Source organism: Ursus americanus, chromosome 9 (genome assembly GCF_024610735.1).
Source record: "Ursus americanus isolate L20-20 chromosome 9, mUrsAme1.1.p, whole genome shotgun sequence".
Lineage (NCBI taxonomy): Eukaryota > Metazoa > Chordata > Mammalia > Carnivora > Ursidae > Ursus > Ursus americanus.
Window position 1 is genome coordinate 43,187,986 of NC_142135.1, and position 27,022 is coordinate 43,215,007.

At 38.8% G+C, this 27,022-nt stretch overlaps 1 protein-coding gene and 1 pseudogene across 1 annotated transcript in view; one reads left to right on the forward strand and one right to left on the reverse strand.

The window, feature by feature from the left end:
* Positions 1-27,022, forward strand: part of PIP4P2 (phosphatidylinositol-4,5-bisphosphate 4-phosphatase 2) — a 50,408-nt gene that overhangs the window by 7,982 nt on the left and 15,404 nt on the right. The window contains exons 2-4 of the mRNA XM_045805993.2: positions 13,664-13,812; positions 17,727-17,833; positions 19,291-19,414. Of these exons, the coding sequence (XP_045661949.1) occupies positions 13,664-13,812; positions 17,727-17,833; positions 19,291-19,414 (380 nt within the window). The remainder of the gene's footprint in view (positions 1-13,663; positions 13,813-17,726; positions 17,834-19,290; positions 19,415-27,022) is intronic.
* On the reverse strand, positions 22,634-23,100 carry LOC123797895 (nudC domain-containing protein 2 pseudogene; annotated as a pseudogene).

Sequence of the window (27,022 nt, forward strand, 5' to 3'; positions counted from 1 at the left end):
CTGAGGCCACATCGTTAAGGAAAAATAGAGCCCAAACATTGGTGAAGGGTGTATGCTTCCAGTTTCCCAGTATTGTGGCAAGCCCATTTCCTATTCTAATCCTTTCCTATTATTTGGCAGGCATCAGTCTCCGTGATTTTTTTATTCTATTTTATAATGCCCACATTTCCTCCTGGCTCTATCCAGCATCTTTAATACATTAATCAAGACCTGTTTCATGCAGACATCCTTTCAAATATTTGAGTGCCCATTATACTGTTCCAGATTCCTGGGAGCTTACATTCCAGTTAGAGATACATCCAGTGAGTGCTATAATTTCCAAGAGCGAAGAAAATAAAGCAGGGCATGAGGCTGGAGAGTGACTGGCTGTGTGGGGAGTGTTTCACATTGCTTTGGGAAAGAGACTTCAGAGAGGACAATTGCTCAGAGACCTGAAAAATTAGTTGGCATGAACCATTGGAAGACAGAGGAGGAGTGTGCCAGGCCACTGGAACAGCAAGTATAAAACATGACGCTGTTTCAGAACATGGAGGGCAGTGGGCCAGAGTGTGGTGACTTAGGGGCTAAGTGTGGGGGACTGGACTAGGGAAGACAAAGGAGATTTTGTGGGTCACTGTCAGAGATGTGGCTGTGTTCTGAGGATAAAGGGAAGCCATGGAGTGTTTGGAGCAAAGGAGAGACATGAAATAGTTTTTTAAGAAAATCATCCTGGGGGCACCTGGGTCGCTGAGTCAGTTAAGTGTCTGACTCTTGATTTCCGCTCAAGACATGATCTCAGGGTTGTGAGATGAAGCCCCGCATCCACCTCCACGCTGGGCGTGGAATCTGTTCACAATTCCCTCTCCCACTCCCTCTGCCCACCCCCCCTTAAAAAAGAAGGAAAGTCATCCTGGTTGGTATGTGGAGAATGGATTCTTGGGGGGGAAGTTAAGAAGAGACTAAGAAGACATGAGACTAATCAGGAGGCTGTTAATGAGGCATAGTCAAGAGGTGATGGTGGTCTGACCCAGGGTGGAGGTGATGGAAACGGTGGGATGTGGCTGGATTCAGGACACAGTTAAGCATAGAGCAGCGGGACTTGCTGATGGAGTAAAGATGGATGGAAAGAAATCACAAATCTCCAGGACTGACCCAAGCAACTAGGAAAAACTGTGCTTTTTTCTAAGATAGACAGACAGGAGCAGGAGTCAGGTATGTGGGGTGGGGGGAAGAAGAACAGTGGAAATCAACATTCTGTTTTAGACACATTGAGTTTGAAGTACCGTTAGTCCTCACTTCGTTGGAGGTGTCAGGTAGGCAGTTGGATGCATAAGTCTGGAGTGTGAGAGACATTAGGGCTGGAGGGTAAATTTTATTCAGTAATTATTTATCATCCATGTGATAACACTTCACTGTGGTGAGAGGTGATGTTCTCGAGTCCCCATTTATTTCCAAGGACTCTGCATGTTGTTTTCCGGAATGTCAAACTTTTAGTGTAGAGCATTCTGTTAGAGTCTTGAAGATTGCCAGATGGATACAGATGTTAGCCAGATGAATACAGATGTTAGCCAGATGAATACAGATGTTAGAGAGGCAAGTTAGCCAGATGGATGTTCATGACTGTCTTTGAGGGCAATAAGCAACTATCCGGGAAGTGATCCAAATGGGTCAAAGCAGACAACACTGGTTACAGCTTTGAGCTCAGCGCTTTTGTGTTTTACTTTTGTAAGGCTGAAGAGATGCTGCATACTCTGGGAATGACATCCCTTTAATAGCTCTTGAGAGGGAATACATTCTACCTGCTGTTTTCTGTTCTTTTGAGAGAACTTCTCTACTTTTTGGGGGGGGGCGGGGAGATACACTGGAGTTTGTGTTGCTTTGGCACTTTTCTAGATTCTTTCCTTTCCCTGATTGCTGTTGTAAAGTGAATTTCTCTTTCTCTGTAAGAATAAAACAAAAAAGGTGCAAAAGAAATGGAAAGCATGGCTCCTCTTCCTAGCCTTCAGGTAAGTTTGTCAAGCTTTGTATAACTAAATCCCTTTATAGTCTCAGAGATGATCTTGCCACCAGGTATGGTTTAGCCTGTGGGACCTGACACTTGAGTTCTCTCTGCCAGTGATCAGCTGTTGACCTTGGAATAGTTTCTTTACGTCTCTGCGCCTCAGTTTCCTACCTGAGAAGGAGTGATTTAATATGTTCCTTTTTGCTTTTATATTCTAGGACACAGTTGTTCTTGGTAAGGAATCTGGGTACACCGAGGAGAATCTATCTATAACTGTATAGGTGGTTATCGTCTTACCTCACTCTTTCACTTCAATTCTTATTCCCTTATCCTTTGAATATTGGAAAGATAGTTTATTGAACTTTAAAGAATATTACATGGCTCTTTTAAGCATTGGAAGCCCAACGAGCATGCAGTATTTTATTCTGTAGAATGTATTTGTATTGGCACATGACTGGTTAGAGCATTCTAGCAAAGCATGTATTTCTAAAGGTTATGGCAAAATCTTTCTTCCTTCCATACTTTGTCAAGTTGAGATATTTAAGCTTGGTAGACTCATAATAGAGATTTAAAAACCGTGTACAAGAAACCCTCTAATTGTTCAACATTTGACCATGTGATGTCTACAGAGGGAGAATTTAGGGGAAGGTATGTGACAAGATGAAATTTTATAGTTTCAGAGATTAAATGCTACGATTTCACAATCCAGAGGAAAAGCAACACATGGAGATGGTAGTGAGTAGATTTAAAGTGAGAAGACTTTCACAAACACCTGAGTCATTATTAATCTTAGGCCATAGGATGTTTCCCAAAAAAAACACACTGATTTCTACTGAGCTGAATGGAGTCTACCAATTAATACAAAAATATTTCAAAAATTTATAGGAAAATGATTTTTCACATTTACAGAATTCAGGGATCCTGTTCTGGTGATTCTCTATATAGAATACTTTGCCATGCTCAAAAAAGAGTATTTGCATTTATTGCCAGCCCTAAATGAAGACATAGGTTATTAATAAACTATCAAACATACCCGAATACAAGATGACCTAAGTGCTATGTTTTAGAGCACGCCCCACCTCTCTACAGGTCCTTGTACTTGCACCTTGCATTTCTGTGTGTTTGATTTGGTCTGTTACTCCAGCCTGTCAAGGTCTTAATGGGAGGGATCTGGTCCTGAAATGGAAAACACATCGCTGGGTGTACATGCTTTTCCTTAAGACCATACTCATTGCCTCATACTGGTATCACTGATTAGCCACTTCTAGTCTTTTCTAGGTAAGGATATCCTGTTTACTTCCTATGAGTAAATGAGTAGGAAAGGGATTTTGGAATCTAAAACATTCAAGTTCTACCCATTCCTCAAAGCCATTTTCTTTCATGTAATCCTTTCTAATCTCTATTACAGAAAGATCTATGTTCCCAAAGCAATATCTCTCAACATTTCCATTGTGTATCTTTTGTTTTTGAGAGAGAGAGCGTGAAAAGGGAGTGAGGGGCAGAGGGGAGGGAGAGAGAGAATCCCAAGCAGGCTCCATGTTCAGCGTGGAGCCCCACACAGGGCTTGATCCAACAACCCCCACATCATGACCTGAGTAGAAATCAAGAGTTGGATGCTTAACCCACTGAGTCACTGAAGTGCCCCTCCATTCTATATCTTAATATTTATTTGTGTATGTGAGCCTGTCAAGGGAGACAAGGAAGGAGATAGGGTTCTTGCATCTTTCATCTCTGAGTCCTTTTCATCACCCCTTGCAAATGATCTTATACATCTAGGCACTCAACAAATGTCGAATGAATGAATGATAGACTGAGAAAGCAAGAAAGGATGGCATGATGGGGATTTTTGAAGTCACTCAGGGAGTGAAGGTTTTGCAGCTTGAGTAACAGGAGAGCAAAAGGCAAAGTGACCCAGCAGAGCAGATAGCCAGATCTCCTTCCACATTAGAAATGCCCGCATGGCAAAGGAGGGAGCTCCAGGGCCATACCCTCTGCTGGCTATAATGAGGAACTTACTCTCCTGGATTAACTTCTGGACTTCTTTAGCAATCTCTATATTTTGAAATGAAATTAAACTCATGAAGTAAAAATATCTAAGCACTAGAATTTAAGGGACTTTGGGCTCCTGGGTGGCTCAGTCGGTTAAGTGTCTGCCTTCAGCTCAGGTCATGATCCCAGGGTCCTGAGATCATCAAGCCCCATGTCCAGCACTCTGCTCAGTGGGGAGCCTGCTTCTCCCTCTCCCTCCCTGTTCCCTCTGCTTGTGCTCTCTCTTTGTCAGACAAATAAAATCTTTAAAAAAAAAAAAATTTAAGGGACTATTCATGAAATATCTTTATACACTTACTGTATGCTTAAAAAATAAATATTGGTTTTTTAGAAGTGCATTTCACTCCATTTTTGTGTCTGATTTTGCTTAGATTTAAGGTGAATACGTGCCAAATTCCAAAATTACTGTTGACTTCATCTAGAATCTTTTAATCCCTAGGTCATTTTTTAAATGGGTGAAATACTTTAAGATAGAAAAAGATTGAGTATAATATTGTCATTCATATATCTTACCATCTAATTATGTTGGACCTTGGGTTTTTCTTTTTCTTTAAGATTTTATTTATTTATTTGACAGAGAGAGCACGCACACGAGCAAGCACAAGCAGGGGGAACAGCAGGCTGAGGGAAAGGGGGAAGCAGTGGGACTTTATCCTAGGACCCTGGGATCATGACCTGAGCCAAAGGCAGACACTCAACCAACTGAGCCACCCAGGTGCCCGGGTTTGGTCTGGTTTGGTTTGGGTGTTGTTGTTGTTATTGTTGTTGTTGTTGTTGAAGTAATCTCTAGGGACGCCTCGGTGGCTCAGTTGGTTAAGCATCTGCCCTTGGCTCTGGTCATGATCCCAGAGTCCTGGGATCCCGCATTGGGCTCCTTGCTGCTTAGCGGGGAGGCTACTTCTCCCTCTGCCTGCCACTCCCTGTGCTTGTGCTCGTACTCACTCTCTCTGACAAATAAATAAAATCTTTTGTAAAAAATTAAAAAAAAAAATCTCTATGCCCAAAGTGGCGTTTGAACTCACAACCCCGAGATCAAGAGTCACATGCTCTGCCAACTGAACCAGCCCCGTGCCCTGATTGTGTTGGACCTTAACATTCTGCCATGCTGTTTCATATATTGAAGCAAATAAAGTCACAAATCCGGTTGAACTTTTTTCCCTTCCCCGTGTACTGAGGTCATTTTCCCTCCTCATATTCTCTCTTATCTAAAATGTCTTGTAACAGATTTGGGGCTCAATTATATTTGAGTATATTTTATAACTAATTTATGAATACTTTTAACCTGTAAGTTATCATTTAGTGTGTATACTTTGTATGTAAAGGAGGGTCTTTTTTTCTTTTAGAAATGCGCAGTCTTTAGAAATGTAGATACGTAGTGAAAATGAGGTGTCTAGGAAGACTGACAGAATAGGAATTCTTTACCTCCTTAGGCTATAGGAGGAGTTTCTTAATTTCTAGGCAAGTTTTTTGCCCTGGGAACAACAATTTGATTTTCTGTACCGAAAGTGTCTTTCTGTTTTTCTTGAAACACAGGCTTTCTTGGAAGCAATATTGCAAATAACAAATTATGAATGCTGCCATGCATGTAAACAATATGATTTCCCATAAATCATGTCAGAAAAAAATTGCGTCTTTTGAAATAGAAATAAACACAGTAGTTGATAAAGTGAAAGAAGAATACATGATGGGGCACCTGGGTGGCTCAGTGTGGTTAAGCATCTGCCTTCAGCTTAGGTCATGATCTCTGTCCTGGGATCGACCTACCCCCCTCCCCCAACCAGGCTCCGTGCTCAGTGGGGAGCTTGCTTCTCCCCTGCTGCTCCCCCTGCTTGTGCTCTCTCTCTCTGTCAAATAAATAAATAAATAAAAGAATACATAACTTATTCACTGTCAATACTTGAAGAAAGCACTATTGACACAGATGAAATGCATTATTAGAATGAGGCAGAAATATTGCCTTATAAGAAACAGATCAGAGCAGAAGCTTTTGTCATCCAGGAACTGGTCATTGGCAGGTCCCTGGGCATTTCTTGCCAGCACCTCCAGTTATGTGGCAGTGTTTTGATTCGGCCCAAATGCCTGAGACCACAAAGGGAGGGAAGGACAACAGACTAATAGCTCAGAGTGGAATTCAGTCTTCCTCATCACCTGCTAGATAAGAACGCCTGGTTTGCTGTTGCCTTGGGGGTCTGCCACGGGCGCACACGAGCTCTTACAAGCAATATTGGAGGCATTCGGATGTAGCTCGATACTTGTTCCAAGCTGATATTACAACCACAATAAGGTGTGGCTGTTTTTCCAGAGCTGCTGTTTGGAGAAAGGAGTTAAAGGTAACGATTTAGAGAAAATTTGCAGTGCTGGAGGAAAGCTAAACTGTGCTAGAATGACTCTACCACCAGCCTCCTCTCCCCTTGCCATCACCCTGCACCCCAACACACACTCGGCCCGATCAGATTTAGACGCCCTCTTCTGTGCTCGCAAAGCCCCTGTGCATGTGCTTATCAGAGCACTTACCACCCCCAGCTGTCCTTGCGCTTTTACTGTCTTTCCCCATGTTAAGAACATGAGCTCTTGAAGCCCTGGGGCCTGTCTCACTGCCCACGGTGTTCCTGATGTACGTCTACACTGCGCCTGCTACGCAGTAGATGCCCGTGACCCACCGACTGCGCACTAACTCCTGGGAACCCACCACGGTGTGCCTGGCTGGCGGCTGCTTTCCTCCTGAATATAGCTGAAGGCCTCTGGACTTTGGCATCAGAGCTTACAGCGGGGCTTTGTATCACACCTCCTCAGTTACGAAGCTAGGATTGCCCGGGAGTGGGAGTCCAAGGTAGAAAATAAGCAAATCAGTGTAGTCGGGTGTGGGCGTGCGCGGTTCATCTGATAAATTCACTCCAGCGTTCTAACTCCCTAAGCCTTTGGTTCTTCTTCTGCACAATGCTAGGAATGTTCTGCCATTACAGCTCCATTGAATATAGGGCCAAGTCTCACCAACAGACAAGGAAACTGACAGAGAACTACTTCCAGCTTTAAAACAAACATCGAGTCCAGAGCTTCTGGCAAGCGCACCCATGTGATTAAATTTGGCTCAACTCCTTTGTTCCATCCTCTTTGGTTTAAAACTCTTAGGATCTACCCCCACGCACATTCCCCAGGTTTCTGACAATATATATTTTCAAAACCTTGCAATTCTCTTGATGTGTAAGCTGCTGCATTCTGCTTGTCCTGTGGAAAGTGTTGAGATCTGAGCTTGGTTCTGTGTTTTGAGCCAACCAGGGGTGAGGATGTGTCTCAAGGAGAATGGCTGTCCACTAGTGAGACAACTGCAGCATTCCTGTGAGGGAAGGCTCATCTCTTCAATCACTAGGAAAGAAGCTGATTTCTACTCACAAGGGAGGCTCAGAGTGACTTGGGGCTTCTCACCTCTGTTTGTCTACAACCAAATGCCCCTTTTCCATGTTTCAGGGATCCATTCCTTCACAGTCAATGTTCTAACCTTCACATGAGAACTTGGTAAGGCTGTGTGGATTTACCTGACGTTACAATTTTGCAATCTACAAAATTAAATTTGTGTTTGATTTACAGCAGTATAAGCCCTGTGACAATTGGATGTAAGGGATACTTTTAGGGCTGCAGTACAAATTCTCTGGTTCTCTGACCATGACTTGAGCTGAGAATTTGAAGACAAGAGCTTCTCATTTTCTTTCCATAAATGTTCCAGTGTATTCATGGGAATCGACCCATATCACAGTCTATATAGTAATGATTACTGCCGTGATGGTCTAGTGAAGGAGCCACGAACATCACAGGCATCTGCAGGGGGTAATCTGATTCATCAGGATGTCACGGCAAGCCATCAATGTCTACCATACTGTGTCCCACTCGTAAAGGAGCTCAGCAGTGCATTTGAGCCCAAGGCATGACCAAACCATTTCTCCAATCCCATTTTTTTAAAAAAAGAACTATTTATTTATTTGAGAGAGAGAGAGGGAGAGTAGGGGGAGGGTCAGAGGAATAGGGAGAGAGAGAATCTCAAACAGACTCCCCAGTGAGCATGGAGCTGATGCAGGGCTTGATTCCATGACCCTGAGATCGGACCTGAGGCAAAATCAAGTCAGATGCCCAACTGAGCCCCCCCCTTCAATCCCATTTTTGAGGGTCAATTTCCTGAGGTTATTCTTGGCATGATCATACTTTGTAAGACCTGAAGATAGAAACCACGCAACAGAATATAATAGAAATGTTAATTAGGTATGAAGTTGTTAACTAGGTAACTAAAAGGTAAAACTACTACCCTGAGGTATCAAGTAGGTATCAAATGCAGGAAGCAGCTACCATGAGGTCTAGGGCTGAGAGAACAGAGAGAAGTGATTGGACTCATTAAGATGTAATTATTTAGAGGTGCAGTTCTGCAGAACTGAGACAGGACTTCTAAGAGGCACCGGCCAGTTGGTGCTGATGTCCCTGAGTTCTGGAGAAAGACTGTCCACCTGGGGAGAGGGCTGTAAGTCCCTTCTCCTCCCCCAACCTTGCAGGCTGCCTTTATCACCTCTTGTTCACAGAATGTAGCCTGCAGCCAGCTGGCAAAGCTACAGTGTGGTCTGCAGGGTTTCAGCTCCAGCATGACAAAGCAGACAAGGGTAGATTTGCAGCTAAGGGTCAGTAACGTCCTAAGTAGCATATTTACCCTTCCATGCTGACTTCAGCCAGATGGAACCTTCTGAGGGTTTCATGGTTCTAGAAGAACCCAAGAGTCTCCCAGAATAGTTTTCTTTGGTTTCACAGATGGGAGGGACAGAAGGTGGTCTTTCCCTTCTCAATGCATAAGTGGACTGGAGAGGTTTTACCCTGGGAGTAGATAACCCATACCAGGCAGCCTCACTCTGTCCCTAATCCATATTCTCCACAAAGATCCCAAGGAGGAAAAAAAGCCAGCCAGGGCTTTCCTCACAGGCTGGCCCTTTATACTTTGCTTGCTCATCCTGTAATCAGAGTGTCCTAAAATATGTCATTTTAATTGGAGGTCATTTTTCAATTTGATACCACATCTTTGTCAAGGGCCTGAAGGGGTGAATATAAAGAGTGCATCAGTGAAGTAAGTGAATGAAACAGAAAGATGTAGCCATTGAAGGGGCTTATAAAGGAATAACTGAGCTGAGAAAGGTCAGAGCAATCCAGCAAAAACAATTCCAACCTTTCAAATGCTGGAGGATATATCTGGTAAAAAAAAAAAAAAAAAGAAGAAGAAGAAGAAGAAGTCCGGATTAATACACTAGGATGAATTAGCAAGACAAAGGGCTGTTTGGCATAAAATAGATAAATTAGGTCTGTGTTTATGATGGGAAAATGTAATTTGATCACCTGTGGGTTTACAGAATAATAATGGTTCCTTTGGAGTGTTTCAGGAAGACCATTATGTATGCCTTGTGATCCGTAGTCTTTCATATTGTCTCTTACGAGTCTCGGTTTTTCTACAAGGTTTTTATTATTATGAATGGATTCTTTTTTTATGCTCTGTCCTATTTTTTATTTTCCCTGTCTTCCTTCTCCTCTTCCCTTTTAGCTCAGATCTGATTCTTGTCTAAGTGTTTCTACAGAATTCTCACTAGTCCTTATGTTTTTGCCTGTATTAAATTATTCACCAAGAGAGACACTGTTACTGTGGAGAAACCTCTGGGAGTGCAGTTGGCTCTTGACTTTGCCGAAGGCTGTATATAGATCTGTTCAAAAGTTTGAACCTTCAAGGCTTCAGTTTTCTCTTCCATAAGCTGAAGAAATTAGACTATGTAATTCCTAATATTGCTGTAATTTCTAACATGGTAGGTATAATTCTGGAACTTTGAAGGAGTTTTTCAGGATTGGGGACTATTGCTCTAACAAATACTGCTCACGTGGAGGAAAAAAAAGATCTTTCACTTACGCAAACCCCATAGAGAAAATGACCATGTTTAAATAGTAAGACTCTTCCAAAATGAGACTTTCTGTGGCTCTCAGTATCAAGTGATGCTGAGTTCTGAGATGACTTTATCCAGGGCAGAAATTTGAAACAGGTGTGGTAGTTGTGATCTGTTGACTTTTAAAGTGAAAAGAGAGAGAATGAACAATCTAAATTGCCAATTATTACAGGTTTACTAACTGGAATATATCTCTGAAATTAAAAGTCCCTCACAAAAGGAGATGGAGTTATAGGTGAAGATTTTTTCTTGGGTTAAAGTATAAGACATATCTCTATATCAGCTTAGGGCTGAAGTAATGGACAGAAAATTGAGGCAATAGGCCTGGAAGCACTGTTTAGTGGAGCAATTAGGCTGCAGCATCTGTCATTCTATTGATCTCTTGGACTGATTCCATTTATCTGGTGGGCAGGCTAGTGTCTCCTGACTGCCTCACCTCTGGCAGTGCATGATTTGGAGGGCATTCTTCTATGTAGTAGGGACCCCTTTTTCAGTGAGGCTTACTCGAATGCTAGGACCCAAGCTCCTCTTCAATGAGAGCAGCAGTAATACACTTAGTGTTATTTTCCCAAGAGAAATAGATATGTCTGATAAATTTCAGTGATTCCCCATCCATCCATCCATCCATCCATCCATCCATCCATCCATCCATCCATCATTGATTGATTCAATGAATAGTCACTGAACATCTACCATAAACCAGGCACTATGACAAGTGCTGGTGAGTCAGTCCTGAACAAGCCAGACACGACTCTGGTCTCATGGAATTTACAGCCTCTCCCATCATAAATTTCTGATCCTCACTTGTTCTTCTTTTCTTCCTCCTCCTCCTCCTCTTTTCAAGCCTCCAAAAGATTCAAGAATATTTTTGTCATAATCGAAAGCTTTTTTTTTGACAGGTTAAAAATTATGTGGTACAAATCTTAGAGAAAAAATTCGCAGGGTTTGTTGGCTGTGATGCACTTTAAATGCGTTTTTAATCCCCCATTGGGATTTTTAGATTCCTTTGAGCAAAGCTTTTTCCTGTTGGAGTAGATGGGCTTTACTGGCTGCTGTGTGGCCTCCCCCCCATCCTCAATGCACTTGTTTTCTTTGTGAAATTCTCTGTCTTTAAATTTCTTTTCTGTCATATTATATAAGATGGAGACCGGGAATTATGGGAGAACTACTTCATGTTACTTCATAACTCAAGGAAAAGGCAAGAGAGGAAACTACTTTTATTAATAATGCTAATAATTGTTAAAGCAATATTTATTATTAAACACTAGGCAGTGTGTCTAGAATTTCTAGTGAGGTATGTATTTGTTTTCCCAGAACAATATCTTCTTTATGGAGATCTGATAAAATAATCTGCAAATTGCAAGGGCTCCAATGTACTGTTGACTCATTGTTCCTTTAACCTGTTTTTCCTTCTTGATTAATACAGTACAAGTCACTCTAGATCAACCTCAAATTCTTTCAAGGACTTAAAGCTATTTTTATAATTTAAGACTTCTTTTTTTTTTTTTTAAAGATTTTATTTATTTATTTGACAGAGAGAGAGACAGCCAGCGAGAAAAGGAACACAGGCAGGGGGAGTGGGAGAGGAAGAAGCAGGCTCCCAGCGGAGAAGCCCGATGTGGGGCTTGATCCCAGAACACCGGGATCACGCCCTGAGCTGAAGGCAGACACTTAACGACTGCGCCACCCAGGCGCCCCTATAATTGAAGACTTCTATAGCTTCTTTTCAAGTTCAGTATTTGGCAGTGTTCTGGTCGAAGCCTCCCAGAAATGTATGTGTATTGTCGTTTCAAAGTGGCCTCTTTCAGAGCCTGACTGCTATGGAAATTCAGCTTATTATGAATCATTTATTATTATTTTTTAAAGATTTATTTATTTTAGAGAGAGAGCATGTGTGTGCAAGTGGAGGGAGTGGCAGAGGGAGAGCATCCCAAGCAGACACCGGCCCCTGCTGGACATGATGCCCAACTGGGGGCTCAATCCCACAACCCTGAGATCATGACCTGAGCTGAAACCAAGAGTTGGAGCTTCAACCGACTGAGCCACCCAGGTGCCCCTTATTATGAATCATTGAAATGAATAACACTTATTGCCAATCCTTTGCTAGTCTAAAAAAAATCTATGTGATAAACCTCAAGGATGCCAGGTGGTAATATGCAGATTTTAAACATACCGTGGTGTGCTATGCTTTAAAAAATACAACAGAGTTCAGAATCTAATTCAGTGGATAGAAAATCTCTATTTCAAAAATAACTCTTTTCATGATTAGCTATTGTGATTGTGTTTTAGAGTATCATGGAAGCCCGTTGAAATACCAGTTCTCTTTAGTGGGGCTTCAATCATGAATCATATGTGGAGGTGTGGCCCTTACTCGAGTCAATACCTTTCCTGCAAAGGGCCTCCTGTGCCTGTTATTGAGGTAGCTACAGAATGGGTCAGACAGTCCCCTTTAGAAATCCCATTCCAGAGTAGTACATTTAGATTCTTTTTCTCAGACTTCCACGACAAATATATACTTCTGGTGGATAAGCATGATTCTGAAACTGGGCTTCCACCCTTTACCCAATCCGGCAAACTTAGGACTCAAAAAACTCTGTGTGTGTGTGTGTCTGTGTGTTTGTATTCTGGGAATTTTGTTTTCTTTTTTAAGGTTTATTTATTTATCTGAGAGAGAGAGAGAGTGAGTGAGCATGGAGTGGGGAGGGGCAGAGGGAGAGGGACAGGGAGAGAGAATCCCAAGCAGACTCCCAGCTGAGCACAGATCCTGACACACACAGGGCTCAGTCCCAGGACTCTGAGATCACGACTCAAGCCGAAACCAAGAGTCAGACGCCCAACTGGCTGAGCCATTCAGGCGCCCCTATTCTGGCAATTTCCAAACACACACGAAAATAGTAAGAACAAAACGACTTTCTATGTCATCATATTTCTTCATTATCAACATTTTGCTAATCTTGTTTCATCTATTAAACCATTTTTGTCTTAGAATATTTAAACTAAATCCCAGACATCATATTTTTTACCCATAAATACTTAAGTGCATTTCCTGGATTTTTAATGTTAAAGTTAAAAATTTGAGATAAAAAAATGTTAAGTTTATTTTTGTTTTGTGTCTGAAATTAGTATTGTTCCATTCCAATTAGCTCTGTTCCATGTTGATACATTTAGTTTTCCTACGTTCACTTTTGTCTCTCCTGAACTGTCACCAAAACTGTTTTGTTGTTGTTATGGCCAGCAGTTATATACTCGTCCCTTTATAAACACAGCATGGCAGCTGCATGATTTATGGGTATGTGTACGTAATTTAAAAACTTTGCTCTCACGGACTATTTCTCTTTCTTGGTAATCAGATCATTAGTGTCAGATTCTTTAGACATGAATCATCACGATCCCCTTACAAGCTCCACGAGTTCATGCAGGAAGAGTGGGTATGTCGCATATAGGTTAGTAAAAGGAAACCGGATCATTTGGGTAGACCGAGGCAAACATGATTTAGATGTTATCAGAGTAAGAAATATTCTACTTCACAATGTAGTCCCATGTGTGTTTGTGCTCTGAAACTAGGATAAGTTGGCTAGCTTTAAAAACATAAATACAACAATGAGGTCATTTGGATAGTTTCTGCTTTACTTCTCTTCTCTGTGATACCACTGATCACAATGACTGATATCCTTTACAGCGGAACTCCCACCTCCGTATACAGCCATTGCCAGTCCCGATGCCAGTGGGATTCCAGTAATAAACTGCCGCGTGTGCCAATCTCTCATCAACTTGGATGGCAAGCTTCACCAGCATGTGGTTAAGTGCACGGTTTGCAATGAAGCTACGGTAAGTGGGGATTTCCATTAATAAAGCATAAATTGTTATCTGCCATCTTGTCTCTAAAGGAAATACTCCAGTAATGTTACTTAAAGGTAATTGTGGGCTGGATATAGATATGGCCGTATTTTCTCATCCTTTCTTTCTTCTCTCTAGTTCTGTTTTATCATACAAAGATGTCTCCAGGTGTTTAAAGTTAATTCCATCATGAAAATTTCATGGTGAATCTAAGTATAATGCCATTTGGCTCTTTACTTTCTAACATGAGACTGACCCTAGTCAGGTATTTATAATTACCCTCAGTGTCTCTCCACATCACAGCTATATCCATTTTGATTTTCACAAAAATGAAGATATACCAAATTGCACTTCGAATGTGGACTTTGTACTTACTCTGTCAAAAATTATTTGAACTTGCTTTACATCTGTAGGATGTCTGTATGGTTTTTCTGGACTCAAGATTATGCGTTTATTATTGATAGCGGTGCCAAAGTCTTTAAAAAGCTTGGTATTTTATTCTATTTGCTTGATAGTAATTTAGAGAAATATTCAAAAAATTTGAAGGGCACATTTTTTTTAACGGAACCTTGAGAAGAACAACTACATTTTAAGTTAAATTTTTACAATTTCAAGTAATGAACTGGTGAAGTGTTTACTAGTTAGATTAAATATATTTCTCCTTTTGTGTTTAGCTTTATTTTAAAAATTTCAGTCTCAAAATCTGCAGTTAAATATTAGTTGTTGGTATTTGTATATTTTTCCTTTTTAGAAAAGTCTTTAAAAAAGTCAGAGATTATTGTGTCTCTGGGAACCATGAAACATGTATACTGGGCTTTATATGTTTCACAGAAAAGTCATAAAATAAAACCTTAAGTAATGAAGCAATATATTTCATTGTAAATATATATTTTTTTATGAGGGACATCATTTGGAGATGAACTTTACTGTGTAAATAGAGGCGATACTTATAAAGCCAGCTATTTTCTTTTTAAGTTGAACACTCACTAGCAAACTTGGCAGTAACCTCTGTAGTGCTCATTTTAGAGTTAGCAACCAAATAAGAGTTGTCAGACATAGATAGCAATTAAAAAAAACAAAAAACAAAAAAACAAAAACCCAAGACCTGAAAGATTTCTTTGGATTTTATGTTACTGTTGATTTTTTCTCCTTATTCCACCATCCCTACAAACTTTTGTTTAATGAGTAGAAAAAAACTTTTAAAGCTTTGTATTTACCCTTGGAAGTAAACAGAGCAGGCTATGGATTTAGCTAACAGCCTCAATCTGGCTACTCAGAAATGATGAGTTCATTATTCCAGAACAATAGGATTTGGGTACAAATAAACTACTTCTGGACATAAAATTGTGCTGACATTTTTATATCATTATAAATCCTGTTAAGTAAGGAAATGTAAGTATTTCTCAATATTCTAGAGAAAATGAATAGTATCTAATTAGATTGCCTTGTGTGGGATCAGTTATATTATAGGGCAGGAGAAGAGGAGGGAAATGTGTGTGAGGAGTGCCTTAACAGATGCCTTGCCAATGTTTGCAATATAATTTGATCTTAAATTTATGAGTGAAGAGGTGTTAAGCAACTAGCAGCTTCTCTGGAGAAATTATGGGTTGGAGAAAACAGATAAATGGACCAGGGTCCAACAGAGCAGCTCCCTTCTGTTCACTATCACCGTCCCCTGCTCAGTTTCACTGTGCTTCATTCTCCTCATGTCACCTAAAACAGGGGATCAGTGTGTCTATTCTCCTGGGCAGCCACCTCTGATAGGAACCTGATATTTCTGAGGAGATTAAAAAAACGAAACATAAAGCCAAAAAACAAGGCTAATGAAAGTCCTTCTTATTTCAGTAGATAGAATTGGGAAAGAAAGGAGAGAAGTTGGGGGAGAGAAAAGACGGACAAATTTTAGCAAGGCTTAGAGAATATAGAATTTAAGGTTAAGGGAGAAGCAATTTCTAGGGCAAGTTAATGGAAAAGTTGAGAAGTCCTGGAGGGAGAGTAGAGCTAATTGGCTGCGTGATTATGAGTCTGAGATCTGGAGGCTGATGGGCTGGGGTTTGAATCCTTGCTCTGCCACTTGGAGCTGTCTATCCTTGAGACTTACCTACTCCACACTGCGTTTCCTCATGTACAGTGATATCAGAATAATATCTACCTAATAGAGTTGCCCTTGGGATTACAGGGGTAAGGTGCCCAGCCCAGCACCAGGCACATACAAGTTCATTTTACTAAGTAAGAATATTAAAATTTATGCATAAGGACAATACCATCCCCCCCCAATTTCCTGCAGATTACATATCACAAGGTATGGGCGGGCACTAAAGACCACTTCTTCTAGTTTAGTCACCTTATTTTGTAAATGAGGGAACTGAAGTCTAGAAGTAAGGTGGGAATCAAATATAAAAAAGCTTGTCATTTGCCAAGTACACATTTACTTAATGGGAAAATTTGGATATACAGGAATTGACCCGATTTCTGGTTTTGTTGAAATTTTAGATTGGATGGGAATACATTTTGGATGTTTATAAATTTTAGATAATCAGATTTTATCTGTTATATAGTTTAATAAATTGTTGATGACTTATTGCTAACTTTTATATATTTATAACAAGATTGTTTACTTATATTTTTAAATCTTTTTTTTTGAAATGTGTTACAGAATCACAGAAGAGTTACAAAAATAATAGTACATATTATGTACAGAGAATTCCCACAGACCCTGTACTCACATTCCCCAAATGTATTAATAGTTTGTCACATTGGCTTTCTCTCTCTAAAGAAATAAATAATCTTTTTAAAAAAATTTTTAAATTTATTTTTATTTTTTTAAAGAACCTTTTAAGGCAATGGCAGACATGGGGCTCTTCTACCCCTAAACATTTTAGTGTGAATTTCCTTAAAAAAACTAACAGGACATTCACTTATGTAATTATAGTACAATGATCAAATACAGGAAATTAACATTAATACAATGACTATTATCCTATCTTTGGACCTAATTCGTATTTGCTCAATGATTCCATTAAAAACAACGACAACAGTATGGTCCAGGAGTGAATCCAGAATTCCATGCTGTATTTGGATATCATGTCTCTTTAATCTCCCTTAATCTCTAATGTAGTCTTTCTTTGTCTTTGATTGCCTTGAGATTTTCAAAGAGTACAGGCAAGGTGTTTTGTAGAATGTTCCTCAGTTTGGGTTTGTCTGATATTCCCTAATGATTGATTCAAGCTATACGTTTTTGGCAGGTATGCCCAGGAGTGATGATCTCGTCCTCATTGCTTCATAGAGTTATTTACTCTAACAAGCCTAAGTCCTTTATTTAAAGGAGTTTTCTTGGTGTTTATTCTTGCTTTTAAATTTACTGTAAAGTCTAAAAAAATGGTAGCATTAAGAGTTTTTGCAAGTTGTTTGTTTTTTAAGTTAAAAGCTGTAATAAAATTAATCACTTCTCATATTCTAGGCAGTAAAGTCCGCATTTGTTATATACTCCTCTTTGCCCACTATTCCTAATGAGGTTGCTCTTCCCAAACAGGTGCAAGAACCTGTAGTGAATGTTTGCACCTGGCAGGACAGATGGTTGACTTTGTCTGGTCTTAAAACTTCAAAGGGAAAACAATTCTTGTTGTGAACTTAAATTTTCTTCTCATATTAAAGGGGCACTGCAAACTAATTTTGAAATATACCCTTCACAATTACATCTCAGCAGCCCCCAAATTTCATAGAGTGCTTGCCAACATTTGAACTATTTTAAAACCATTTATGATGCACTTTTCCTTAACCTGTACTCTGGTAGCACCATGGGGGTCTAAATTTTTAAGGAATCATTTCCTTTTTATATACAAACAAACTTTGGCAATCTGTCCTTTGGTTAATTTGCTGTGTTTGCATTTCCTTCCCTTATCTAGCCAATCAAAAACCCCCCAACAGGGAAGAAATATGTTAGATGCCCTTGTAATTGTCTCCTCATTTGTAAGGACACATCTCGGCGAATAGGATGTCCGAGACCTAACTGGTAAGAGATAAAGATTCATTTATTCGTTCATTCATTTGTTCATCCTACAAATACTTATTAATGGCTTATTATGTGCCAGGCTTTGCTCTAGTCTTTGTCCTCAAAGTGATTACAGGACCTAGATTATTATTGTTTCTTTGTTAAAAGGAATGATGTGATTAGTTTGAAATTAATGGTCACAAGTATTTATAAGATAATATTCTTCAGCGAGCAAGGAAAGTTCTCTTGATGTTATATAAGTACTTAATGCACTCTAATAAATTAGTGACTCCTTAAACTTATTTAAAAGTAACCACTTATCCCCATTGTTATGTGTATAGTGAGGTTATTAAGAATGCTTGTAATAAGGATATTTATGAGATCTCTAGTTGCAACCTGCAGACAAGTGTTATCTGAGTGAATAGAATAAACCCGTTGTGTAATGCATGTAGTCAGGTGTTTAAACAGTTGCAGTAAAGGTGTTTTTAAGAACACTATTTGCAAGCCACTTCAGACATCTGTTCTATGAGTGAAGGGAGGTGACACCCAACTGTAATATATATGCGCATATATATGCATATATTTGCATATATGTATGTATATGTATGTGTATATACATATATGTATACATATGTATATATATACATATATATATACATATGTATATATATATACATATATATATATATGAAGTGATTAAATATGTTTCAAAGAAAAATAAAAAATAAAAGTGACCACCTAGTTTACCTTTGATGTAATTCATCTTAACCTGGAAGTGTTCTAGTCGTCACTGTATACCTCACTGTGTGCGATACTAGTCTTTGCTGAACATAATCTGTGCAATAAATTCTGGAGCTGTTTGCCCTTATCAAATGCCAGTATAGATGTGCCCAGATAGGAGTATGTCAAGACTTTCACTGTGTTTTTTGTGTGATTTCTGGCATTTTGACCATTATATGAATCATTTGCAACCCCATCTGATAGAATAGACAGGAAAGAAACCTCCCATTTTCCTTTTTGTCCAACTCTGGCTAAATAGACATCAAAGAATACCAGCCCACCTGGAGAAATCTGGCTGTGACTCAGCACTTTGTACCTTCATAGCACACACGTAATTGTTGATGGAGGATATTTTAACGTGTGTAGTCCTCTACCAAACTCAACTTGTCTTCCTAGACAGGGAATGATACAAATGACGCTCTGAGCTGAACTTGTAGGAACTTAGAAATGGCAGTTAAATGGTTCCCAAAACCATTGATTAGAACCAACGCCATAATACATGGTTTCTATCACAAATATTTAAAAAAGTCATTTTTTTTTTGCTTTTGAAATCATTGCTACTTTCTGTGAATTTGGCTTCAAAGCCTGACAATTTATAAAACAAGTATAATCTATTTTCAGTGCTATGCCATATATTACAGGTTTTGCCCTCAGTCCATTTGTGGGGTAATAAAGTTGTTTCCTTTCTCTCTCCACAGTAGACGCATAATTAACCTTAGCCCAGTAATGCTTATATCTGAAGAACAGCCAGCCCAACCTGCATTGCCAGTCCAGCCAGAAGGTACAAGGGTCGTGTGTGGGCATTGTGGAAACACATTCCTGGTAAGTAACCAGACATTTGTCATAGTGGCATCACTCTGTAAATGTAGGTCATGATCACATACATTTGACCACTGCTCATGGTCTTATAGTTTTATCCAACTGCAAATTAGTCAGAAGATTAAAAGAAAACCTTTCTAAGAAAGACAGTTAATCAGAGGTGCATCTGGGATGTCCTGCATCTTTTGTGAATCAGATAAAAGGTACATCCTCTGGGGCGCCTGGGTGGCGCAGTCGTTAAAGCGTCTGCCTTCGGCTCAGGGCGTGATCCTGGCGATCCGGGATCGAGTCCCACATCAGGCTCTTCCGCTGTGAGCCTGCTTCTTCCTCTCCCACTCCCCCTGCTGTGTTCCCTCTCTCGCTGGCTGTCTCTCTGTCACATAAATAAATAAAATCTTAAAAAAAAAAAAAAAAAAAAAAAGGTACATCCTCTGGTTGGTTCATTTGCAAAAAGGGGCCTGTCTGGGTAGGCCAGTGAGAAACAGTGCCCTTTCCTTCTGGGCTTAGCAACATGGGTGTCTTGGCGTGGTGTGTGGCTGAATCTTAGCTTTACTGTCACCTCCTCAGCAGAAAACAAAGTGCACAGTCTCAAGTGGTGGCCCTGCTTTGTGGTTTCTAGATTCAAGAAAAATTCTTATTATAATTTATCAATTTTTTTCTGATTTTTAAAAATTAAACTTGGAGTAAAAGGAATTAACTCTGGTGTCCATAATTAGATAAACTACTTGGAAAAAAAAATAAGGTGTAAGTACTTAGATATAAGCAAAATTTACAGGAGTTCTTGTTTTACTGCTTTTAACTTTAACCCTAAGTTTGATTTTTAAAAGTTAATTTCCTAATGCTTTACTCTGTCAGGAAGATTTTCTTTTGTTATTCAGCCTTCGTGGGAGACAACAATTTTCCTTAGAACCTAAGTAGTAATGAAAACTTTCAGAGTGTGAGCATGGGCAGGGCTGAGGTCACTAGTGGTCTTGCACTGCAAGATCTGCTGTCTTGGGATAAACTAAGAGATGGACCCATTTAAGAAAGTGTAGATGATTTGCTTTTTTTCCTTCTAATTTTAATTTTTAGTAGAGTAATTCATGTACATAATTTCAATGTCAAATAGGATTATAAAGCTATTTATAATTTATAATTATAAATATAATTATAAAGCTATTATATAATATATATATTCCCTATATTTTATATATATATATTTATATATATATATATTCAACTGAGCATAGCATAATTTAGAGTTGAATCACTACGTTGTTCACTTGAAACGAATGTGATGTTGTAGGGCGGCTATACTCAAATTTAATTCTTAAAAAGAATGTGTCTTAGGGAGAATATGTTTGAACTCATTGTCTGGGTACTCAGTGGGCCCTCTTATAGTCCACACTATTTTCTTTGGTCCTTCTTTCTAGAATCCTTTCTTTAGATCACCTGAATTTTGTCTTTCTTTCTTTCTTTTTTTCTTTCTTTCTTTCTTTCTTTCTTTCTTTCTTTCTTTCTTTTCCTTTCTTTTCTTTTCTTTTCTTTACATTTTCTTTTTAGTTTTGCCTTTTTCTTTTACTTACTGAGAAACTTATCCAACTATGTCTTCTAAACCTAATTCAAAATTTTAATTTCAGATTATTTAACTTAATTTTTAATTTTGAAGAGTTTTCCTGCATTCTCTGGTTATTTTTTACCTTTTTCTAAAGAGCATTCTCTTCTCTACGGCATCTTTCTGAAACTATTGTTGTTGTTGTTGTTTTTCTGAGGTATTGTTCTTCTTTATGCCTTGTCTGTTTTCTCCCCACTTTTTCTTTTTCTTTTCTTTTGTGGTAGAGATTATACTGCAGAGTTCATTTATATTGGAGGCTCAGCCCTGATTGGAAACTCTATTCATGTAGCAGCGGTGAAGTTTCTCCCTTCCTTCCTTCCTTCCTTCCTTCCTTCCTTCCTTCCTTCCTTCCTTCCTTCCTTCTTCTCACTCTCCTCCTCCTTCTAACTCTTCCAGTTCTTTTTCTTCCCCCTTTTCTCATTTTTTGAAGAGCTGTCAACTCTTAGTATCAAGAAGTCTTCTTTGAGGGCAACTGTCTCTGGGGAACAATCCTCCCATTTCTTGTGGGTGATATACCAGGGAGACAGCATTTAGAAGTTAAGAAAGGTAATGAGGAGACGGTCTCACCCACTGTTCAAACCGTAGACTTGAACTTAATTCCTTTCTTTTTAGAATGTTTTATTCTTGCCTTCTGCTATGCTTGATGTTCTAAGTCCACAAGCTCTGTAGTCCAGTTTCTCTCTCCATCTTCTCTTGCATGTACTGGGGAGAGAGGGCTTTCTGCTTTTGCGGTGTGCAGGGAAGAGCATACAGCCGATAGTGCTGTTCGTGCCACTACTCCCAGCCCCACCTGGGAAAGCACGTAGTAGCCCCGAGAGCTGCATCGCTCTGCCTTTCTGCAGTGTGAACCAGCTTTGCGTTGACATAGCTCTCTGCAGACAGCCTTCAACTTGAGCATCCCTTTCACTAAGCCAGCTGCCAAGTCCCTGTTAACTTCCCATTGTCCAAATATTGGAGGCCATTTCTCCTCTTTATCCTTATGGTATTATACATTTTTAAATTCATTTGCTATCATTTTAGTCAAGTTCGGGAAAGGAAATGGAAATGACCTTAATCAGAATTGTTAGGATTTTTCTGACATAGTAGGAGAAAATAGATCTTCCTTCCATTTTTGTTTTATTGATTAAATCAGTAACGAAGTACATAAATTAGATATACCTGGTGGAAATAGTTAACAAACTTCTTTTTGAAAATTACTATATACTGTTTTTTTTTCCTATTTAGAAAAGTTTATTGAACACTACTCCTGCAGTACACTTATTGAAAGAAAAATTTAATTGTCCCTGAAGGTACCCAGTCATTTCACATGATCTTTACCCTAATGTTTTTTGTATTAAAAATACAGGTTAAATACGAAATTAGTAAAATGCAACATATGAAACTTCAGGCTAAGCAAAAATACAAATCCAAAAAAAAGTTACTCTCTACTAGTAGAATAGTTTCCGCAGTATTTAAGATGTTTCCTATGTAAGTCATATTTGAATGCAATTTTTAGAACCATAGTTAAAGATACTCAGCAATTTGTTAACTGCAGGTATCCACATTTTCCTTCCATCATATAATCTATCCTTTGATTAAGTTGGCAACATCTGCCGGGATCCACAGGATGAAGCAAAAATGAGTAGTGGTTATTTCTCAAGATTTGCGACATCTGTTCCATCTTTAGTATAGTTTCCTGAGATTTCTGTTCCACTGAAGTCAAAACCAGGATTTTCTTTCTGGAATCTCTCTAATGTAAGTTTTCCCTGCGTTTGGTCTTACACCCAAGGATCAGTTACATATTCAGATTCTAGAAGTCCAACAATTTGCTGCATCCCTTTGTGTCTTTGTAAGAACAGTAGGGACCATTTTTCTGTCCTCCAAAGTCCATGTTCCCTCATCATTGTTGTAGAATCGAAAAGCCAGCCCTTAATGATCTCGCAACCACCCAGGCCACTGCGACATGCTGGCTCTGCAGGCCGCGCTGGATGTCCTGGGCGCGAGTGCCTGGTGGCAGCTGACCTTCAGTGAATACCTCCTCCACGATCTGGTACCACTGGCCGCATGGCGTCCCGCATGGAACCACCCCACTGCGCTCCTCAGATGGGGCCAACATCCTCCAGGGGCCTCCCAGCGGCAGCCCCACGGAGTGAGGTTATACTGCTTTACTACAGGATAACAGACTGTAGGTTTTGATAGATATCAAGTGATTTGACTACATTGAATATATATTAAATACATTTATTTTTTTCTTATATGTGAACAAATTATATTTTGAAATACCATTTTAAAATCTTCAAAACATTTCTTTTCAACTGACTTCAGAGAGCTTCCCTCCATAACTACATTTGCATTTTGCTCAGTTATATTTTGTATTCTAAATCCTTGCCATGGGGAATCTTATAGCCACAATGTAAGTGAGCTGATTTCATATGTTCAAAAACATATACTGAGTGCCTATCAGGCACTGGGCTACATGCTGGGGAAACAGGAAGGCACATTTCCTGCCCTTATGGAGTTTTCTAGTCTAATTGGAGAAGAAAGACAATTCAAACAAGAATTACATGGAATGCGTTTAGACTACAGTAGGAAATAACAGAGTGTTCTTAGTGCACGCATAGAAGTACCTAGCCTAGAGTAAGTGACATTTTCCTAAGACTAATGGAAAGCTGAGTAAAGTTTTATAGCTAATTCTGTATATTTGGGTGCTATGTATAGAATGGATTGCATCAGGGCAAGCCTGAAGAGGAACAAGACTAATGTTTGGCTTTTATTGTCCAGAAAAGTGAAGATGGTGCTTGGGAATAGCATAAGGCTTTTCAGAGAGAAGTGACATACTGACAATAAAGTAGATAGGGGAGTGAGGAAAAAAGGAAAATCAAAGACATTAAAAAGTTCATATTTAATTTTTTGAAATCATCTGGCAGTGAATTCTAGAGAATGATCCAAATTGAGAGGTTAAAAGATAGGTATGTGACATGGTTTTTCTTACTTTAAAAAGTAGCTTATGCATTTAGATCTTTTCACCCTAAGAGAAAATTACTAAAGTAATGTGCAATCCAGAGATTAACTTCTAAAACTAACTCTTATTTACTTAATACTTAGTGTAGGCAAGTGAATCATATTAGCATATTAGCACAGTAAATATGATTAAAAACTTGATTCTTCAGCAGGAAAGGCTGTTTTGGATTAATATATGATATTTAAAGATGACTTAAAAATTTCTAAAAAACAAAGTTTTTGGTGATTAAGGGAACACAGTACATACCTATGGGGTGGCTATTACTTTGGAGAGTTTCAGATTAATGAGAGATATGCAGTGTCATAAAGAATAAATAGGCCGCAAATCTCTCAATTCTGACTCAAGAACTTTACCTTATCCTTATTATTATGCCGATCACAAATAGTCTTATATCCTTTGTAGTATGTTCTTTGTCCTTCAAGCTTTTGACTATTAGGATTCATTTACTTTTTCTCAACCTTGTTTCAGCCTTGCCTTACAAGGCCTAGAAACAATTGAGACAAGTTCCAAAGTTCAATGACATTGAAAAGGAAATATGAAAAAATCAGGAATAGTGAAAAAAAGGGCAGAAAAACATAAGTCGTACATAAGAATATAAATATGTGTAATATTTAATCCTGTGCAGTTGCTAAGATTAGTCTGAATTTTATATGTGAGACTTCTAGAGTCAATGAAAAAAGGAAAACATGATCTCTTACAAGATATTCATGATGGTTTTTAAAAAGATCACAGAGGAGAGGGTTTTTTGGAATACTGTGACCTGAAAGAGAATTATTTCCATTGACTAAGATAAAAGAACCATATAATGAACTGTGTCCTCAACAACCTTCTGTTTATAATAACATCTTTTAATATATCAATGTTATGGTGCTAAAGCTAAATTTAGTATCAATTCACATTATTCACATTCTTCATTTCACAGCCTGGCTGGAACCATGGGTAATGTTTAGAAAAGTTAGATTTGTGTTTTCCAAAGTATATTCAATACGACACTCACTTTATAGGATAATAATAGGTGTTATGTGAATAAAGAGTTCCATGGTCATTGGGAATTGCTAGGATAAACAAAAGACTAAACACAATCTTTTTACAGGTGTATTCTTAAGCACTTTTAGCATGCATCATTGTTACTACCTAGGAAGAGTTTTAATGTAGTATTTACAAACATTTTTTTTAAAAGGTTTATTTATTTATTTTAGGAGGCAGGAGGGGCAGAGGGAGAGAATCTCCAAGCAGACTCCCTACTGAGCACAGAGCCTGATGCGGTGGGGCTCAATCTCTTGACTGTAAGACCAGGACCTGAGCCAAAACCAAGAGTCAGATGCTTAACTGACTGAGCCGCTTAGGTGCCCCCACGTTTTTTTAACCTCTAAATCATTTTGAGGACATCATCTAGTCAGAATAATATTTTGAGGGCTATTGCTTAGAAAATAATTTTCCAGAAGAGTAAAGGGAATACATAGCCTTTAGCTAGCCCTGCATGAAATATAAAGAAATTTCTTAAGACACTGAACAGTGGAGTTTAATTTTGCATTTCTATGGGGCAGGTGTTCTCTCTTGCTGATAAAAGGCAGGTCCAGATGCTTTGTTAACCAATAGCTGACTCTGGGGTTGGCATGCCCCCATAGAAACAATCTATAGTATGTACCTGAATCATAGACGATGGTTCGAACTTTGCTCTGAAGTGAGCCTGCGCAGTACCTTCAGTCAGGGTCAGATTTTCCTCATTTGGACACAGGACATATGGTTTGGTGTCATAGCAGAAAGTAACAATAGTTTTAAGGTGCATAATTCAAAGTAATGACACCAGTCACCTATTGTGTCCATTAAAAATTAAAATCCAGTAAGGTACTATCAAAGGATTCATTTTTAGCAGGATAACTTTCTCATGGCCTTCTAAAATTGATTAAAAATATATTTATCTTGGGGAAACTAAGTTTATCTGTTACATAGAATGGTTAGAAATAAGTCAAATATTGGATGACCTCTACTAAACATGATTGAGTTTTAGAGAAGTTGCCTTTAATATTTCCAATAGAAAATAGATAATTTTGTTTTTTTTTCCCCTATTGAAGTTCTGGCAATAAAATTCTAAGAGTAGAGGCTGTGTTTTAGGTAGAAGAACAGTAGTCAACTTCCTTTCACAAGCACAGGTGTTTGCATTCACTTGAATAGAGTAGGACAAAATTATTTCTAATGTAGATGCTTAATTCTTAGTTTGCTGCATTTAAGTGAGTACTTGGAGATAACAAAGCCCAATGTGTTAGGTTGCTGGCTCTATAATTTACTAATCACATAATGAAGTCTTAGCTGTTTGTCAGTTATCATTGAATTTACCATGCATAATCTATGCTGAAATGAAGAGCACTATTAAATTATAATATTGGACTAAATCATCTCCTTAGGTTGGTCATTAAAATTCTAAAATTCCTATGCCAACATATTAGCCTTCAAGCTTGGATTTTGAGTTCCACTTTCTCAAGGGTTTCATAACTGCCTCCTTAACTACTTTGGTTCTTTAACTATGAAGAACTTAAGTTTGTTATTTATAAATAAAATTTGAAATGACTACAAGTTCAGCAACTGTCCTAAAACTAATTACAATAATGTAAAAAAGGGGTGCCTGGGTGACTCTGGCGGTTAAGCATCCGACTCTTGATTTTGGCTCAGGTCATGATCTCAGGGTTTTACTGCTGGGCATGAAGCCTACTTAAGATTCCCTTTCCCTCTTTCCCTCCCCCATGTTCTCTCTCTCTCTAAAAAAAAAAAAAGTACCCAGTAAGATTTCTGGATTCTTCACTTAATATTCTGTAAAACTCTAGAAATCTTTGTTTAGCACGATAATTCTGGCATTTTTACTATTAAGTTTTGCCATAAGTTAACTTGTTACAAAGTAAGTATGAAAGAAAGATTTACTGGTGCCTGAACAAAAAAATGTAGCATTGGTCTGGCATTCTCAGATGTTGAAAAATAATCATTTTGAAAAGAGAATGAACATTCAAGTAAAGTTTCATTT